General features: G+C 39.7%; 3 protein-coding genes across 3 annotated transcripts; 2 read left to right on the top strand and 1 right to left on the bottom strand.

Annotated features, from left to right (window-relative positions):
• Positions 1-563: 563 nt before the first annotated feature.
• retreg2 (reticulophagy regulator family member 2) lies at positions 564-8,710 on the top strand. The gene is made up of 9 exons (XM_028466821.1): positions 564-1,117; positions 1,614-1,717; positions 2,769-2,799; positions 3,022-3,151; positions 3,883-3,967; positions 4,050-4,187; positions 5,146-5,264; positions 5,476-5,611; positions 6,245-8,710. The coding sequence occupies exons 1-9, from the start codon at positions 864-866 to the stop codon at positions 6,994-6,996; spliced, it is 1,749 nt and encodes a 582-aa protein (XP_028322622.1). The 5' UTR covers positions 564-863; the 3' UTR covers positions 6,997-8,710.
• Positions 8,705-12,094, bottom strand: mdh1b (malate dehydrogenase 1B, NAD (soluble)). Its single transcript, XM_028466834.1, has 9 exons — positions 12,011-12,094; positions 11,326-11,438; positions 11,122-11,256; positions 10,899-11,041; positions 10,644-10,812; positions 10,240-10,558; positions 10,023-10,164; positions 9,455-9,630; positions 8,705-8,930 (listed from the first exon to the last, which is right to left on the bottom strand). The coding sequence occupies exons 1-9, from the start codon at positions 12,030-12,032 to the stop codon at positions 8,803-8,805; spliced, it is 1,347 nt and encodes a 448-aa protein (XP_028322635.1). The 5' UTR covers positions 12,033-12,094; the 3' UTR covers positions 8,705-8,802.
• Positions 11,420-18,748, top strand: fastkd2 (FAST kinase domains 2). The gene is made up of 11 exons (XM_028466810.1): positions 11,420-13,326; positions 13,413-13,516; positions 14,070-14,178; positions 14,255-14,378; positions 14,473-14,612; positions 14,680-14,852; positions 15,259-15,416; positions 15,490-15,726; positions 16,812-16,848; positions 16,922-17,036; positions 18,529-18,748. The coding sequence occupies exons 1-11, from the start codon at positions 12,718-12,720 to the stop codon at positions 18,634-18,636; spliced, it is 1,914 nt and encodes a 637-aa protein (XP_028322611.1). The 5' UTR covers positions 11,420-12,717; the 3' UTR covers positions 18,637-18,748.
• The last annotated feature ends 432 nt before the right edge of the window (positions 18,749-19,180 follow it).

Here is a 19,180-nt window from a genome sequence, read left to right on the forward strand (position 1 = left end):
ACAAAAGAGGCAAGTGCATTATATGTTGTTTAAAATAAGGTAAAGATAAATACAATTATTAGTTCGAAAAGGAGTATAAATACATATATACCACGTGGTATATGAGTTAAAGATACAACATTTTTACCGCATAATATTTAATAAAATTAGTTCATCGGACAAAGCTTGCACGAGTGTAATAATGTAACTAAATTAGAAATACTTTTAAGTTTTATACAGGACTACTAAACACTTAGGGAATCGTGCCAAATAAAGGGAGAAAATAAATTATATAGAGATCTAGAGTAATATTAAAGATGTTTTCGAGACAGCAGTCATGACCGGACAGCTTTAAATAACCAGAGTAAATTACAGATCAGTAAAAGTACATATATAGGAGAAGTTTTATGCATTTAAACTTTTTTTTTTTAACTGAAAAAAATGTAGTTGTACAGAAAATTTGAGCGTGACGTCATTGACCCACATAATATGTATTAAGGTTATATAATTACACACATAACACTCTGAGACCTATTAGTGATATTTTGTTAATAATTTGTAAATTGTTCATATCTATAACAATTACGTCATAACTTGTAGAATAATATGTATAAAACTTTGCAGCTCATCTTTATCAATGAATGTTTTCAAATAAATACATTTACTCAGCTTTAAATAACACTTTTTTTTTTATTTCTAATTAGCTAAACTGATGAATAGCGAAGTTTGGTTTCAAACAAAAATACACGGACGTTTGTGGATCTTTGTGAGGTACTTTTATTTTTACAGTCCCACCGGAAGTCGTATGAAGTAGGCGGGTACACTTGGCCGCTCACTTCCTTTACCCCGTGATCTCCAAAACAACACAACAAAGTGGGAGAAACATGGCGAGCGAGGAGAAGGTCTGCAGACGCCCCTCAGTTACCTCCTCTTCGGTCGGCCTGGAGGCTCTGTTTCCTCCGGCGAGTTCGGAGCATCCAGGCGGGGACGGGAACCCGGAGCTGGTCCGCCTGCGGGAACGTGTCCAGGCTTGGTTGTTGCCCTACGAGAGTCCGCTGCTGTGGCTTCAGCGGCTGCTGGTGTGGGAAAGGCCGCTGTACAGCTTCTCCGCCGCCCTCACACTCAACACCCTATTCTGGTCAGCATGGCTCTCACAACTACGCCTTAAACACATTATTAATGTTGTTTTTAAAGTTTTAGGTGGTTTCTTTGAGGTTATTACGGTTTACGAGTGAATGTAAGGATAGTTTAGCTAATCCCGCGTCTTTAGCTTCAAGCTAACAATCTAATTGTGATGGTAACTGTGTTCCAGGCCCAGGGAACTCACTTTACTGGAACTGAGTTACTTTTTATGAGTATATTTCTATGTCAGTAATTTTACTTGTACTTAAATGCGTTTTAAAATAAGTAATTTATTACATTTCTACATCAAACCGTAACTGAGTAAATAATATTTTTTTTGTTTTAAAATTATCATTGTGAAATGTCCGTACAACAATTAAATGCATCACATCGTAGTCGACCATCCAGTACTGTTTCCACCTCTGACCAGGCCTTATGAAGCAGCTGCATGTGGCAGCTTTTCACTGCTTCCACTCAGTCAATAATAATGAACATGTTGTTTCTCTCCTCAGGCTGATTTCCTCCACTTCCCTGCGGCCCTTGTTCCTGCTCAGCGTGTCCCTGCTGGGACTCATGCTGCTGGAGAGGTGGAAGCCCAAGTTACCCATCATCACCGGTGAGCAGCTCTGTGGGAATTCCGGCTCCCAAGTGGCTCCTTAAGATTTTTTGGTGCTTAAATTAAGTTAATACCAACAATAATGTAAAATTAGGCACCATATGAATTACTAATGTAAAAATGATAGAAAATAAAATACATTATAAAGTGCAAAAACAAATGTTTAACTACTTACAAATGATCTTAACTGACTTTGAGCTTTTTACTATTAAACAAATTTAATGTGAAACAACATACAGAAGCTTACAATCACATAACAAAATATAAATTCAAATATATTTAAGATTATGCAAAAAAAAAAAAAAAAAAAAATCTGCATGCAGGTAAAAGTTATCTCCTTCATTGAAGTTTGGCATTGACAAAAACCAAGTGCCTGAGCTCAGATTTTACATCATTTAATGTTGACAGTGGCTATCAGTACGTAATAGACCGGGTTCACGGTCTGAGTTTACTTCCGTTTTGAGATTATAACCCTAACATAATCCAATACAGTAAACAAATAAAATCCGTGTCCGTTCACTTTGAAAACAAAAATTAATGAATATTTTTTTTGCAAAAATGTATATGCGCATGTACAATCTCAGTATGATGTGAACTCAGTACACGACACTAGTGTCGTACTAAGTGTGCATCGTACTGAGATTGTAAATGCGCAGAGAAAATAAATTTTTGCTCAAAAAAATAGTTATATTATTATAAGTTATATTTCATTTTTGTTTTCAAAGTGAACGGACACGTGTTTTATTTGTTTATTGAATTAGGTTAGGGTTATAATCTCAGTACGAAGGTAAACCCTTACCTATTACGTGACACCGGCAGTCTATCCGTACCAGCGTTCCTCATTGGTCAGTTTAGGTCACGTGATCGTGCACCACATGATTTAAAGTTTCGTCAGTTTTATTTTAGCTCATTTATATTTAGTTACCCTAATATATGTAGCTACACATCCACCACACAGCTTCTGTCCATCTTAATTATCATTTATTGGAGGATTAAGAAGACATTATAAATATTAGTTTATGACTAATTTTGTGTTTCTTTCTTTTTTTAGTTCAAGATGTGGAAGTTCATCCTGCACAAAGGTGTGTTTTATGTAATTCAGTGACATTGTCAGCGCTCTTGCTCATGTACATATCTTGAGATGGTGCACGTTTTGAGTTGCGTGTGTTTTTGTTTGTGCGTCCTGTTTTGAGCTCCTCCTCCTCCCCCTCCTGTGCCTCTAACTACAGTCTGCAACACTTTGCAAACATTGGTCCTCCCTACAAACACTCATTATCTCCTCTCGTCTTGTTGCACAATCGCAGCGACGCAATGAGCTCTGAGCAGCGACTGCTCAGCATTCCCGAGCTGAGTCACCATCTGGGGGAGAGCTACCTGACCTGCTGCCTCTACCTTCAGGACATGTTGCAGTACAAGAGACAGAACCCCGGGAAGGTAGGAGTGCAATTAGAACTCAATTAGGATTACAGTGACCAGCATTTTTTCCCCAATTCCAATTATTATTTTTCCACTTTAAGTCAATTACAATTAATCACAATTACTGAGTCTTTAATAAATAGCCTCATAAAACATAACCCTCCTCATGTGTTAGCTTTCCGTTAGCATCTCGGACCAGTTTTGACCCCTGTCTTAAATCAGCTGTAAAATACACACAAAATATCATCTATCATATCATATTGATATTTTTTGTGAGCACTTGAGTCTTTTTTCTGTCAGTATACCCCTCGATCAGGGTTGTGGTCAATTAAATTTTTCAGTTTCAATTACCCATGTTAAAATACGATTACAGTGACCTGCATTTTTTCCAATTACAATTATTTTTTATCCTCATAAAGTCGATTACAATTACCTTCTCAATTACTAAAGTTCAATAACTGAGCCTGAAATAAATAACCTAAGAAAAGTTAACCTTCCTCTTGTGTTAGCGTCTCTATGATATGAAACATATTTCAATAATTAACTACATTTGTGTAGAACTGTAACATGGTTCCCCAGTTTTGGGTTAAATTACAATTGACAATTTTTATAGAATTTTTATGACAGTTACAATTACAAGTAAATTTTCTGAACTCAGTTATTGCAACTACGCCATAATTGTAATGATGAATTATGCAATTACAATTATAATTGATCCTAATCCTACTTGTCCCACTTGTGCTTCTCAGTTCTGTGCCACAACGTGCAGCGGGTGCGTAGTTCTCGCCGTGGTCGGACACTACGTTCCTGGGATTATGATCTCCTATATTATCGGTGAGTCTTTCTTAACATCAGGTCCAAACTTGAGGGTGTGCGATGATGATGATGAGCTGTTTGTTTCTGCGCTGCCTTCCAGGGCTGAGTGTGCTGCTGTGGCCTCTGGTGGTTTACCATGAGCTGATCCAGAGAATGTACACGGGCCTGGAACCCATCCTGATGAAGCTGGACTACAGCATGAAGGGAGAGACAGAGCACCGCAAACACGACAAGCGGAGTGAGTGTTTGTGGAGGGCAAATCACTTTAGTGCAGGTCTCCATCATGCAAGGAGGCATTGATTCTATAACACAACCTTTTAAAATGCATTTAATGCATGAAACCGTGCAAAGAAGAAGGAGCCTGTGATTGGACGGGCCTCAGGTCACAGTTTTACACTCATTTTGTGTCCCTTGCTCTATTTTAGAAGCAGAACAGTTCCCAGTTTATTCCTGATGGATTAGATTAGACGATGGCAACCGGGGGCCACATGTGATCTAATTTTGTGCGGCGTCAACGTAAACACAAAAAATGACAGAGAAATGCTCAAAAAGAAAATTAAATCTAAATAATAATAATAAATTAAAGCTAAAGTGACACTCGCCACTTGGGTCTCGACTCTGGCACAGCAGCGTCTCAGCAACTAAAAATGGATCTGCGTTTTTCCTCTGTTACCCTCCCAAACTCCCTTTCCCTTGCATTTTTCCCCCTCACTCTAGTGAAACACTGCCCTCTTTTTTGTGTTTTTCTTCTTAATAAAGTCTGGTTTACTTCTCTAGCGAGGGCTGCTCATGGTCACATTTAAGCAAAACAATAAAAATGTTACTACTTTATTTATTTTTACAAGAACAAAAATAAATACATAAAGCAAAAAAGATTCATTTCTCATAGTGTAGACTGTAAGAAGATAGACTTGACCTCCATTGTACTTAATTTAAAGATTAGAAACTGCACTTTGTGAGATTAAACTGGTGTCACTTCCTGCGACAACAGGAAGTGACGACTGTTCTTGACAGGTGTAGTTTTTTAGTCAGCCTGAACGTCATTTGCGTTTTAAAAATTGATTTTTCACAAATTTTTCTATTTCTGTGGTGTCATTTCTGCATAAAAAGTTTGCTTATCATTATGGATATGTGATATTGTCTCCTTACGTTTGTTTGTTTTGCGACGTAAGATTGTCACTGTGTGTTTTTGACAGAGGTGAAGAAGGAAGTGGAGGAAGGCGACGAGTCCAGAGCTGAAACGGAAAGCGAGAGTGAAGAAGAGCTGTCCTGTTTTGCTCCGACGCTGCGTGCACACGAGCAGGTGTTGACGAAGGTGTTTATAAATATGGAAACGCTAAAGGAAGCAGCTGGGAGCTGGGGACGCAATGTGCTGAGCTCAGCGTTGTTCTCCTAAACATGGAAGTGTGTTATTTTGAAAGGAAGCGATCGTGTTACATTCCATTAGTGGAGGTCACACGGTTGATGCTTCTTGGTGCTGTTGTTGTGAGGCCTCGGGTCAGACCTGGTGTTTGTTTGTGGTCCAGGTCGATGTGAGGACCACGGCTCTGGCGATGGCCATCACTGACTCGGAGCTGTCGGATGAGGAGGCATCCATCCTGGAGAGCGGCGGCTTCTCGGTTTCCAGAGCCACCACGCCTCAGCTCACAGACGTTTCTGAAGGTAAATCACTCATTCTGTTATAATTTATGCATCATTACTCCCATTGTGTTATATTATGAATGCTTTAAATAATAAATCAATCACAAATCAGAAAATATTTATCACTGACTTTCCAAAATGCACAATATAAAATAAAAAAAATAGATCTATAACTTGACCCCACTCATAAATAAATAATATTGTACAGGCTTATAACTGACAGGGCTGCTGAAAGAGAGTCAAATTAAATATGTCGTCTCATCAAATATGATGAAAATCAGCTTCTTAGCTTCATGTATTATACAAGCATGTTCTTAATGATCTTCATAACATAGAGCACGTACAGTTGTGTGGTCCGTGTGGAAGGAGTTGCTACACATAATTACAGTGTCTTAAGTGACACAGAAACGTAAAACGCACTTAAGTGCTCCGTCAACTCTGCTAAGAAAACGTTTTAGTTCTCCGATGTGTTGAAATACAATCGCTTCGTGAGTCCACGGACAACTTTGCCCTTTTCCAGACACGCACATCCTGTTTGGGTCTGCTTTTTTTTTTGGTGAGGAAAGTGTTTCTGTGGTCGGAATTTCACTTAAATGCTAGTTTTTGCTCTGCTTCAGTTTGTGACTTTTCCGTAAGGTCTCATTTCTTCTCCAGACTTGGATCAGCAGAGTCACCACAGTGACCCAGAGGAGTCGCATATGTGGGATCTCCCAGAGTTCCCCACGGTTGAGGAGTTCCCGTCCATCGAGCCCAGTATGCTCCGCCTCACTCTGCGAATGCCGCCTCCAGCCGACGGCGCCGAGGGCAGGGTGCAGCCGGAGGGACCACTGCTAAGCCCTGCTAGCATGCTCATTCAGCACCTCTCCTCCCCCCTTCACTTTGTGAACACACATTTTAATGGACACGCTCGCCCCAGGGGGGAGGACGGTTCACTTCCTGTTCCAGGCTCCAAGGAGGAGGGAGGGGCTCAGGAGAAGGAGGGCACAGTAACCGGGGGGACGCAGCGCTCACTGGAGGCTCTGAGCCATGAGATTGTGAGCACGGCCATCTCCGCCGTGGTGCAGAACACTTTATCAGCTCTGCTGCGCTCCAGTGAGGTCAGCGAGAACAGCTCTCTGGCCGAGTTCATGCCCACCGAAACCCCCCCGAGCTTTGTTGACACCTCCAGCGACTCCGTGGACGCTGCGAGCGCTACTAGAGCTGCACTGGGACCAGATGAAGATGTGGACGAGGCCGTCCCAACAGCGTGTGACACTATGGTTCCAACTGAAGAAGAGGACTTTGAGCTTTTGGACCAAAGTGAGTTGGAGCAGGCGCAGGACGAAGAACTGGACCTCGGCTCTGACGGACACGTTGGTGGAGCTCCTGACACGCCCCCGACTCCTCAGCATCAACAACAGTCCTAGCCGCCCTGCTTCTCCGCCTAAAATGTGTTTAGATTTGTTCGTTTTTGATGCATACACACATCTGTAGACAACGTGTGTGTGTGAGGATGGAGGTCGATCATGTTGGTGGGCAATAGTTTGGCTGATGGTTAAAGTAGTTCCAAATTCTACTCTGTCCCTTTAAATGTTCAACGTGTAGAAGAAGAGGTGGTTGGTGACGTCATTTATCTAGGCTTGCTTCGTGTTTTCTGCACAATAACAAAGCCTTTGTCCGTTCCTATCACCTTAAGTATATGTTTATTCAGATGGTATTATGAAGAGTTACAACAGTGGCTGAGATGACTAATAATATATGTTAAATTATTTAATTTAACAGTTGATGAAATCTGTTGTCTAAGAGATTGATGAGACATTCTGGTTTTCTGTTCTGTATGTGGAGGTGTCGCAGTCGGCCCTGCGTTCAATAGAACAGTCTTTTTTTTTTTTTATTGGGTTTTACTTTGATTCCCAGTTAGAGGTAACACAAGTGGATCAGGACCACTGGGAGAAAAAAAAAACAGATCCCGTAGTAGAACATGATTTTAAATCATATAATTGATTTTTTTTTTTTTTTTTTTGGAAGAAAATTGTGAGACCAAATTGAGAGTGGCAATTAAAAGGAGACATTTCGCAAGAAAAAACAAACAAAAGGCTAATAAAATAGATAAATAAAAATCTAGATTAAACAAAAAGAGAAAATAACAGACTAAAAAAAGATGGCTATATGATTTAAGAGTTATACAATTTTTTTTTTCTCCTCTTTCACTACTAGATCTGTTTTTTTGTGTTTGTTTTGTTGTTTTTAAAGTGGCCCTAAACCACTACCATAGAGGTAGGATTTACATTCAGTCCATAATGGTTTCTCATCATTACCTGACACTGCTGGATGTTGGCAACTCACGCACAGAAATATTACAGACTGTGGCCTCAAATCTTAGTGAATATCAGATGTTTGTGTTTTCTTCTGTTTTCTACATAGTTGTGTGGACATGGTCACTCACAGTGTAACTCCCTCTTTCCACCACAGGCCTGTGCATGCTGTGCATAGTTCATGCATGTGATACCACAGGTGGGTGTTATACAGTGTGGAGTGTCGGTCCATTTTTAGAGGGATTACTTTGCACAATACTGTATAAAAAAAAAAGACTATTTTTGCTTTCTTAAACCACTCAGCGTCTGACTCTGAGTGGGTTGTACAAAGTGAACGTAACATCAGTGAATGCCATCTCTGCACTCGTTGTAGTGAACTGTATTTGTACTAACCACCTCCTCCTCGTGTATAGTGTAGAGAAACAAAAAGTCTATATTCTGCATGTAACAGCGATCTATTCAAGTTCTTCTTGTCCCGACAAGTAATGTACAACATGTGAGTTTAAAAGTCTAAGTTTGAATGTTTCCAGTTTGTTTTGTGACCTTGAAAAGTGACTTTGCAGCGATACGAAGACACCGGTTTGTGTTGTTGTGTAACGGTTCCTAATTTTGCTGCTTCTTCTCCAGCTAGTATATAAAAACAGCTTATTGTACTATACAGTGACAGGAAAAGGAATATATTTTCTAATTTCTCCTTTTTCCATAAAGTACTCGGTTTGATCTCTTAAAACAGGTTTCACAGCGATGAGTCGCCGTCGTTCAAACAAAAACATCTGCGCCACATGTGAACGTGAGAGAATAAAAGGACAAACTGAACCTGTTTACAGCTTGGACCATGTCGTGTATTTATTTTCCTGCATGTGGGACAAGGAACTTCCAGTGCTCTTGTTGTAAATGTTTACTGGCTGTTCTCTCTCTCTAACGTACTTGAAGCAGACGGTTCTTCACCGCGTCACCAAGAGTCACGTCACACACTGGGAACCATTTCCCTTCTCTGAAGTTGACTGGAACTGAGAAGACGATTCCGTGTGGTAGACTGTGCTGTCCTGAAAGAAGGATGGAAAGGAGCTGGAGGTGAGACTGAGAAAGTCAATTCCAATTACGTTCTCAATTACTACAGTTCAATCATAATTCATCACAATTACAGAGCCTGAAATAACCAACCTAATAAACGTGAACTCTTGGAACGGGTCCTAAATCACCTGTAAAATACACTAAAAACAAATATCTAATGTCTTTCCTATCTATTGGTAACCTTGTTAGGCTTCCTAATTAATGAAAATATAGGTTTTGTGATTTTTGGTGTCAGTATACACCTAGATTTATATTTTTTAATGGTTAAATGTGGGAAAGCCTGATTTGAAACATTTTAATAATTGTGTACATATGTGTAGAACTGTAACATGGTTTCCGTTTAGCTCTAACTTACAAGTGACCATTTTTAGAGAATTTTTTTTATTAAAATTATGTCAATTATCTAAAGTCAAACCTAATTACAACAGCAAAAGATTTTTTAAATCACAATTACGCCATAATTGTAATGCTCAATTTTAATTGTGTGTTAGTTAACCTGTGCAAAGGACACCCAGAGAAAAGATCACATGTGGATCACAGGAGCCAATCCAAGCCTTTAGAATGGAGAGGATCCCATTGGCCGCTGCCATCGCTGTTTCCCGCCTCTGCTTTGACGCTACGACCGCCTGCCGACCACGCACCATATTTTGAAAATCAGTTTCCAACCATTTCCTGTATAGGAGATGTTATATAGTTTGTTAAATCAAGAAGTCCAGACTTCAGGAATCTGATTGTAGCCCAGCATCCTCTTAAAAACTTTGGTCACACTTTATTAAGGCTGACATTACGCTGTCATTAGCATGAATATTAATATGGTGTCATTAAATGTTATCCGTTACCTTAAGCCTTAACCCCATTAGATCCCTTCACCTAATCCAAAAAATGCCAACATAGCTCCAAAGGTGTCATAATTTAGCAAACGACACTTAATGACAGCCTTCGTGACACCTTATTCATGCAAATGACAGCATATTGTCAGCCTTTATGGATAAAACTTTACGTAAAGTGTTACCAAAACTTTTCCAGAGAAGAACCACAACTTAAAGAAACTATAAGTAACAAACCTGTCCTGTTCAACCTTCAGAACTGGTTGGTGAAAAAAAGCAGGTCCTCTGACTGCCCCGTCATAATTGAAAACTTTGGCCCTCTGGAGATCAACGTAACATTCCCCGCTGACGTTTCCCCACACAATAACATCTGTGACATCTGGAACAATTTAGATAAATTATTATATTGGTTATAAAATACCACTTAATTCCTCTAAAATAATCTCTGCCACACCTGATGTCTTAACTTTCAACCGCTCCGCAATGATAGCCCTGGCTGCATTCTCCAGCTGTGTTGCTATAGCAACAAACTGATGCCTGTCAATAGATTGAGCCCCGCCCACAAGAAGCGAGCATTTAAGGTTGGCGAATGAGTCGCAGGACACGATGACCTTCACCTTCTTATCGGCTCTCGAGTCAATCAGGTGTCCATACTTCTCGTGCTCTTCAGATATTTTCGTTTCGAACTCGGCCTTATCCAAGTCGCTATCATTGAGGAAGAGGATGATGTGTGCCCCGATGAAGGCTTCTTCCAGATTTGTGTGAATGGAAACCTGTACGGAAACATTGTTGAATGATTTTGTTTAATTTTTCCAAAGGAAAAATAAAAATAAAATCAAAGCTTGGGAACGTTTTCACCTGGTGGAGCAGCGGCAGTGCCAGGTTCTGTGTCTCCATCATCAAAGCCTGTAAATCCTCCTGTGTCCCATTCAGGTCCAGTAGGTGAAGGCTTACTGTGGGAATACTGGGAAACACCTCAGAGGACACGAGGTGTGGGATCAGGATGTGGGCTGTTGGACTGAGAGCACTGAAGGGATAATGGATTTTTATTTTTATTTTTTTAAAGAAAAATGATATTTTTTCACTAATGGTAAATATGTTCTTATATTCCACCTGCTGATCCAGATGTGGAACGGTTGAACCAAACTGATACGATGCTGCTCTTCTGCAATCAACTTCATCTGAGCCTCTAGATTCTCTGATGCAACACTCAGCGTTACGTCTGACTGCACGTCTGATGTGATTCCATAGTAATCCTGGACAAGATTAAACACACATGCTCTTAGGAAGTTGGGAGTGATGCCGTTCAGTGGTTAATAAAAGCCTTTGCCTGTACCTGACAGTGCTGGAGGAAGTCCCTTAAGCCTCCTAAGAGCATCCCTTTGCCTCCCTGGTCCACCAGCTCCCTCCAAACCAGTGGAGAGTCCTGGTGTATCCACCCATTTCTTCTGCAGATTTCCTCTAGCCATTTCTGTCAGAGGTGAGATGACAAACAATATGTTGCATTCAGTGTTTGCATTGCATGCTGGGTAAAAATCACCTCCCAATCCTCTGGCAGGACAGGAACCTTGTGGACCCTGAAGTCTGGCAGGCATCGTTGCAGAGAGTCTGCCAGGAGTTCTGCTTTGGCATAAAAAGGACAGTTTGCTTTCCCTGTAAATACAGTAAGTTAAAAGATAAGTATTAGTAGCTCATATGCTGTATCAGACAGACGCTGGCAACTGGCAGTCGAATTTTGCGTTCTGTCACAAATTACACTATAAACTGAAAAAAAAAAATCCCCCGACATCATAATTATACAAATTTTCTCCCACAAAAAATGAATGTACAAAACCACATCAAAAATACACATAAATGACTCCCAAAATGCAATAAAGAACACACAAGACAACAAAAGTGGAGATAATTATAAATGACTGCAAAAAAAACAAAAAACACACGAAATGACAGCAGTAGACAAAGTGACACCGACAACACAAAATGAAACAAAACACACATTTTCTCCACTAAAAAAATTATGAAATACAAAGCCACATCAAAAAGACACATAAATGACTCAAAAAATGCAAACAAGTACACACAAGATGGCAACAAAAGTAGAAATATTTATAAAATGTAACAATACACGAATTGACAACAACAATAGACGGTTACACTAAAAAAAAAAAAAAACGACAAGAAATACACAGAATGACATCAAAAGTACACTTAATATATTTACGAACCTGCAAGCACAAACTGCGCCATTGTAAGCAGAAAGCATCGGTTGCTAAGAAACCGACGTGGCACCTCTTTAATAAGTTCGTGTGAAACCCTCATACTGAAAAGAAACAGTGACTGTATTGATCAAATTAAAGCATGTGCTTACCTTACACAGAAGTGTTTAATTTATATACTACCAGAAACTAAACACATTTTAAAATGATGGAAATTAAACACGTTTCACGCTGATCTTACAGCTGCTGTTGCACTTGTTCCTGGGGGGACATTTTACAGCGGTGCACACGGCACAGTGACGGCTCATGACACAAGAAAAATAGACGTTTATCTCCTTTTTATTTATGAATTGCTCATGTTGCTTTAATGTTGACATTGAGCGGAAGTGTATTTACTTATAATGAATATTAAAGGACGTCACAGGAAGTAAAGGGTGGCTTGTTCTATTTAAACTCCACCTCCTCCCATGTTGTTAGCTGCTAGGCTAACATGTGCTAACGTAAGGTGAGCTAACCTTGACTTGACTAACTTGTTTATTGTAATACTTCTAATGTTCTTTTGCTGTAGGTGTTCTGTATAGTAAAAATAATTGTTCGTGATAAAGATTTAAAGAGGGCAATGCTAATGCTAACGTGACATAAACCTCTAATATTGACCCCATGCACTTGTATTTTATATTAGCACTCCTTCATAATATTCCTGGTATTTCACAGATATGTCTGTGTTGCTCTCAAAGGAGGTCATGGGCCGAGTGCTGCTTTTATGCAGGCGTGGGTTTCTATGGCAACGTCATGGTTGCCTAGTAACAGCATCAGCCACATCTGTAGTTACACAGCAGCTTGCTCAGTTTCTCAGCCCTAAGCAGAGCCAAACGGGACTTTCCTGGAGTTTGGTTCGTTCAGTCAGGTTCTACACACAGGAGAGGGATGAGCTGGAGACACCGCCTCCGCACGCTTCTGTCCAATCAGAGGTCACAGCCTCCAGGCAGGGACAAAGAGGATCCTCATTCCTGGACAACCTGCAGTGCTGTGTTTCCCCATCGGACGTGTTGGACGTCACCCGTAGCTACTCGCTCAACACAGGTCAGGTGAACCGCTGCCTGACTCACATATGGGCCATCGCGAAGAGGCTGTCCGATGAGCAGCGGAGGTACGAGCTGCAGCTCCTGTTTGAGCATCCAGGATTTGAGGAGCTGCTGAAAAACGCCTCGAGGACAGTATGGCACATGCGGCTGGAGGATGTGACCTACTCCCTCCTGAGCATGGTGAATCTGGGCGTTCCCCAGGATAGCCGCGTGATCCAGACGTACCTCCGAGCCTGTCAGGTACTAGGCAGGGGACTCGTACCGAACACTTTTTTCCTCCACGCTGTGTCTGACGCTGCTTCTTTTTTTTTTTTTTCCACCAACAGGAGAGAGTGAACGACTTTGACGAGAAGTCTCTTTCTATTCTGGCCTCGTGTTTGCGTCACATGGACGACAGCCCTAATGTTGTTGCACTGAAGGATGGTTTGAGGTGAAATTTAGACTGGAACAATTATCATTTATTACTAGGGCTGGGCGATATATATCAACATTCAAGATGTATCAAGTTTTCTATTACAATATCGCCTATAGGCCCTATATCGATATATATCTATTTTTCATAGCTTATTTTGTATGAAAATACTTGTTTTAGGAGTATCTGCTTTTGATACTTCTCAAAAAAAACATGAAAAACACAGATGGATTTCAGAGTGCGTCTTAACCCAGACCTTCCCCTATACAAGCCACACTACAGAACTCACTCACACGTGCTGTCCCTTATAGGAGAAAAAGCCAAAAGTGGAACATATTGTGCAGCTGTAATAAATGTGTCTGTGTGGCATTTCCATTAGCAAATTTAACACAGAATTGTCTTTCTGGTAACACTTTATTTAACATAAAATGATGAAGATCTATCCTATGTTGCCTTTTGAGAAAAAATATGAAGATATGAGTTTTGGTACATATCGCCCAGCCATATTTATTACTATAAGTTTAATAATCTGAGCTATACATTCTTAATGTTGTTTTTTGTTTTTTCTTAGGTTAGTGGTTGAGACCCGTCTACCTGGGATCAAGAATGTCATGGTTCTCCAAACTCTTATGCGTCTGTTGGGGAAAGATACTCCAAAGGAACTTAAACGGAAGCTCGAGGTTAGTGTTGGGTGTTTTTATTCTCCTCCGTACATCTGACAGACAGATATTTTTATTTATTTGTTAATATTTCCAGAGAAAAGCTTTGTCCATGACTGACCAGTTCAGCCTGCCCAATACCCAGTACATGTTCTCCACCCTGGCAGTTATGGGCTTCTGCTCTAAACCTTTGCTGGACATCTGCAGTAAAAAGATAAAGGGTAACCTTTGCGATCCAAATCAACTCCTATATGTTCCTGTTTGAATGTTCCACTGCTTTTTAAGCCGTTTCAAACTGACGTCTGTCCGTTGTAGAAAACCTCCACGGGATTCCTTTCAACAGATTGCTCCAGCTGCTGCATTCGTGCTTTGAGCTGCAGTACAGAGACGCACACATGCTCACTGCCGTCTCCGACTACATCGCATCAACAATGGACGTGTGGAGCAACAAGCAGGTGCAGCTGTTATTGTAATTAAGCACTTTGGTTTGTTTCTCTTCTTATTTCTGGGTTTCCTCTGTAGCTGCTTCTGTTCCTGTCTGTGTTTGAGGACCTCGTCTTCTGCCCGGACGCATTAATGGAGGCCTACGCTGGGAAAGTGATGGCTGACCCCGACACCCTGACGCTTAAAGACCTTCTCTGTGTCCTCAAGGTTTACTCCTCCTTCAGTTATGACCTGCAGCAACGGAGACCCGAGTATGTCATTATGTTATTCATTTATTATCTTTCAGAACTTGTTTGTTGTAATGTCGCAAAAATGCATTAAAAGGAACAGAAATGTGGTGATGAAAATAGGTTAAAATATGGCAAGTTTGGTGTAGTTGCAGAAACATGGTTAAATAAGCCAAAATGGGCTGAAATTGTTAAAAAAAACAAATATTCATAGTTTCTCGAAGACATCTGGAAACCTCCTCCCTGTGTGTTGCGACCCCAAATAGGGTCCCGACCCTAAGGTTAAGAACCCCTGGTTTAAACAGAGACTAAATATCCAAATAATCTGTTGTAATCGGCTACAAATGCATCTTCTTAGAGTTAGAAAACGGTTATTTTGTCCTTGTATCTGTCTGATCAGAGACCTAATCAGCCTGTCTGTTTTCTGCAGGTTTCTGGACAGTCTCACCCACGTCCTGTCCTCCTATCTGCCCAAGATGTCTACGTATGCTCTCCTAAAGTCTGTTTACTGTCTCTGTCTACTGGGCCACTTCCCCTCTGCACCTTTTGAGCAGCTTTTACAGAGCTGTACTCTTGAGCAGCTCCAAGGTGAGCCCCTGTTTATTCCTCCTCCTGCTTTTATTGTTGTTTTGCTTCCTCACATTTTGTCTCATCACCCCAGAATCCAAGTTCCCTCAGAGCAAGGAGAGGATGTTTCAGACTATAGACTTGTGTCTGCGTCTCGACAGTCCCACTTTCCCTCAGCCTCTGAGCGTCCCCTCGTCCGTCCTGAGTTTGGCCGATTTCAGCCAGTCGTCAGCCAATCCGGGGCTGTTGCAGGGTCTGCAGAAGGTGTTGGAGGAGCAGGAGCATGCGGTGCTACAGGAGATGGTGGTGGTGGAGAAGTGCTACCTCATAGGTAAGGGCTGGATGTTTGAAAAAAGAAGCAGAACAGATTAAAAGCACAGGTGAATACAATGTTATTATCACAATATAGGTAGATTTATATCCTGATAATGATATATATCCTGTATTCTTCCCTAAAATTACATGAAATGAATGGAAAATTGCTATTCATTATAAATTTTATTACATATAAAAATGGTTTCCATAAATTAATTGGTAAAATGACCTTTACCTGTTGTTCTGACATAAAACGCCTGATCTTGCAGCAGCTTTTTCCAAATATTGTTTCACAAGTTGTGACTAAGTGTGACTACATGTTTTTTTTTTTAAGGCTTTATTATTTTCGATAACTGTGCATAAACTGGTCAATTTAGAAAAAATAAATAAAAACCTAATTGCGTTTCAATTTTTTCATATCAATACAGAAAAATAGCACAATCACAACAATTGACCATGATATGGATCATTTCCATCACAGTGTAAAAGTTTAGTGCAGAGAATATTATGATTATAGCCAAAATGATAATCATTATTATTATTGATTATTTTTGATCAATAATGTTATCACGATTATAATCACAATTATTTAACATAGATGGGGGGGAAAAAAAGCTGTTTTTACTACACTACTTTTAAACAAACAATATGTGTACAGGTTACAGTGCAAAATTAAGCTTTAAATAAGAATTATACTAAAATAACCCAAAAATTTAAAGTGTACTGAACGCTGACAAAATAAATACATTATTACAGAGTGCAAAGCCTGTATTTTTAATATAAATATTGACGATTATCAGATCTATTTAATCGTTTCAACCAAAATCGTGATCGTGAATACATTTTGATTGATTGTGCAGCCCTAAAATCAGTGTGTGTGCAAGTTTTTAAAACTAAAACTAAAAAAAAAACAAGCCCAAAATAAAAAAAGTACTTCTTTAAAAATCTTCTCAATGAAGGAATATGAGACTTTTGCTAATTATGCTGTCACATGTGTTCTGATGTGGAAGTGCCACCAGGGGGCGCAAAAACCAATAATAACGACCGTACAGCGTTACAAGTGACGATAAAGTGTTACAGTCAGACGTGTGTGTTTTACAGATGCCGTAATAACCAAAAGAGGAGAGAGCAGCCAAAGGTCAGACATTAGTGTCCGCTACTCATTCAGTGGAACAAATAAAATAATAAACTAATACTTCTATGTTTCCCAGGTTTGCCGTCATTTTTGCTCCATTCTTCGGTTTTTGCTACGGGACGTCGAAGCCTCGCGGTTCATTCGCAGTTAAACTCCGTCATCTGAAGATCCTGGGATACGAGCCTGTCCCGGTAAGACGGCACTCATAACATTACATTCATGTTTATTTCATAAACAATCCATTTCATTAACAAAAGAACAAAGGAAAATCAATAAAACAAGCAAACAATGATGACGTTGACATTTATTTGAATTCCTTCCGTTAGTCATAATAACTTAAATTGAAATATATCATTAATTTTATTCTCGCTATCATTATTGTCCTTAACACCATTATTATTTTTGATATTATAAATAGCTAGTTCTACTATTAAATCATTATCATCATTATTCACTTCACCAACTCTTCTATGATGTGTTTTAACTTTCTTTTCCATTTTTGAATTAATGCCTTTTTGGTTAATAACACACTATTTATGCAGGAATTTGATTTTTTGTTTTTTAAATGACTGCTTCTGGTCCCTGAGGCCCAAAAACCCCACTAACGTCTGATTTAAAAATGCAACCATGACTAGGAATGGGAATCGAAAACCGGTTCTTTCTGAGAACCGGTTCCCAGTAATCCAATTCCTAGCAATCGTTTGTTTGCTTGCCTGTCAATTCCACTTATCGGTTCCTCTGATGTCACAAATGCGTAACGATAAACTCCTCCAGATCCTGTATATTGTGTTTATGCTAGCACCAAGTGAAGCTTCTTTCACCATAAAGTTGTTTGATGTTCACTATGTAGAATCCACCCCCTCCACCCGCACCACGTTGCTCTCCGTGCTGTTTGTAGCATCTCTGTTGCTACGCTACTCACTTCCGGGTTCTGTACAGTCACGCAAAAGTTGGTTCTTGCACGGACTTTTCCTCCGAAAACAACAAACTTCCGCAAGAACACACATCTCGTCACCAGTTTATGTCCTCATAACAACTAGTTTGCTCTTTCACACATTCACACACACACACACACACGGCTGATGATGTCACATTTAACAACGGGGACGGCGTCACTGAAGGTCCATTCATAGACATGTAAACAAAGGCTAAACTAAAGCTTTACCGTTTAAATACATAAGTGCAGCTGCACTTTTGGTTAATATGTTCTTTTTTACAGAAGAATTATTTGTTTTATGTCTGAATTAGTTTTGGATCAAGTTGTTCAAGTTCAAAAGGAGCACTGTGAATATTCTCTGTTTGTAGCTGAAATGTGTCATGTTGTAATAATAATAATTCATTAATTTGATACAGCGCTTCTGTATATATTATTATCTCGTGAAAACAATCTATACCAGGTAGATTAAAAAAGAGCTGATATCCCTGCAGGAAATTAAAGAGACAAAGATAAGATAATAGAGTTAAAGCAAACAAATACATTTGTATTATTTAATTCCCTCATCCAATGAGAATCGGCAAGGAATCGAATCGAAAAGCAGTATCGATAATGGAATCGGAATCGCTAAATTCTTATCAATTCCCATCCCTAACCGTGACAGAAGCTTTAGATACTTGGTGAGTGAGTTTGTGTCTCCATCCATCAAAAACCCTATTTTCTCCTTTTTTTCCTGCGTTGTCGTCCAGATTTTGGAGCACGAGCTGCTGTCCATGTCTGAGGAGCAGCGCGCTGATTTCCTCCGAATGCGGATTTTCCCTCAACACCAAAGTTCAGAGAAGAAACACACGTTCTAAATTAAATTGACTCTGTTTTCAACGCAATTTGTCATGTGTGTATAAGTGTGTATCAGAGGATCCAATGAGGCGATCAGAGGTGGCAAAATAAAAAAGAAATGTTCAAAACAAATCACAATCTTTAACATCATTTTTCTTTCTTTTTTTTAAATTAAAAATTATATTTTTCTTTTTTTTTAATGGTGTTGCTGCTTAATCGTGTTTATTTAGTGAAAATGGAGTGACCGTTAGTGCACTGACCCTGTTGTGTGTGCGTGCACTGGGAGGGACATATTTCCCACCACTAGATGGTAGCAAAGTACTTTATAAGCATTTTCTCACGTGACAAACTGAAGCTCATTCATGTTTTACAAAATTCCAACATAAAGCTGCTCTAAAAATAATAATAAAATAAAAGTTTAAATATGAACGCTCTACTAACCCAGAGAGAGAAAGGATCAGTGGCCATAGATGGGTGATAATATTCAGTTTATCTGGCAACACATGGTGACAGATTCATGGGATTATGAAATGAGGATTATAACATTTGATAAAAAGATTTTTT

Source organism: Gouania willdenowi, chromosome 2 (assembly GCF_900634775.1).
Source record: "Gouania willdenowi chromosome 2, fGouWil2.1, whole genome shotgun sequence".
NCBI classification, from domain to species: Eukaryota; Metazoa; Chordata; class Actinopteri; order Blenniiformes; family Gobiesocidae; genus Gouania; species Gouania willdenowi.

Bases quoted from the DNA above. Each gene is read 5' to 3' on its own strand.
- retreg2 (XM_028466821.1), top strand. From the start codon at position 864: ATGGCGAGCGAGGAGAAGGTCTGCAGACGCCCCTCAGTTACCTCCTCT. The intron at 1,118-1,613 runs GTCAGCATGGCT...TTCTCTCCTCAG, and splicing joins ACACTCAACACCCTATTCTG to GCTGATTTCCTCCACTTCCC. The intron at 1,718-2,768 runs GTGAGCAGCTCT...TTCTTTTTTTAG, and splicing joins CAAGTTACCCATCATCACCG to TTCAAGATGTGGAAGTTCAT.
- mdh1b (XM_028466834.1), bottom strand. From the start codon at position 12,032: ATGGCGCAGTTTGTGCTTGCAG. The intron at 11,042-11,121 runs GTACAGGCAAAG...AATCTTGTCCAG, and splicing joins ACTTCCTCCAGCACTGTCAG to GATTACTATGGAATCACATC. The intron at 8,931-9,454 runs GTTAACTAACAC...TCCTTCTTTCAG, and splicing joins TCTGGGTGTCCTTTGCACAG to GACAGCACAGTCTACCACAC.
- fastkd2 (XM_028466810.1), top strand. From the start codon at position 12,718: ATGTCTGTGTTGCTCTCAAAGGAGGTCATGGGCCGAGTGCTGCTTTTA. The intron at 13,517-14,069 runs GTGAAATTTAGA...GTTTTTTCTTAG, and splicing joins GCACTGAAGGATGGTTTGAG to GTTAGTGGTTGAGACCCGTC. The intron at 16,849-16,921 runs GTCAGACATTAG...TATGTTTCCCAG, and splicing joins AGAGGAGAGAGCAGCCAAAG to GTTTGCCGTCATTTTTGCTC.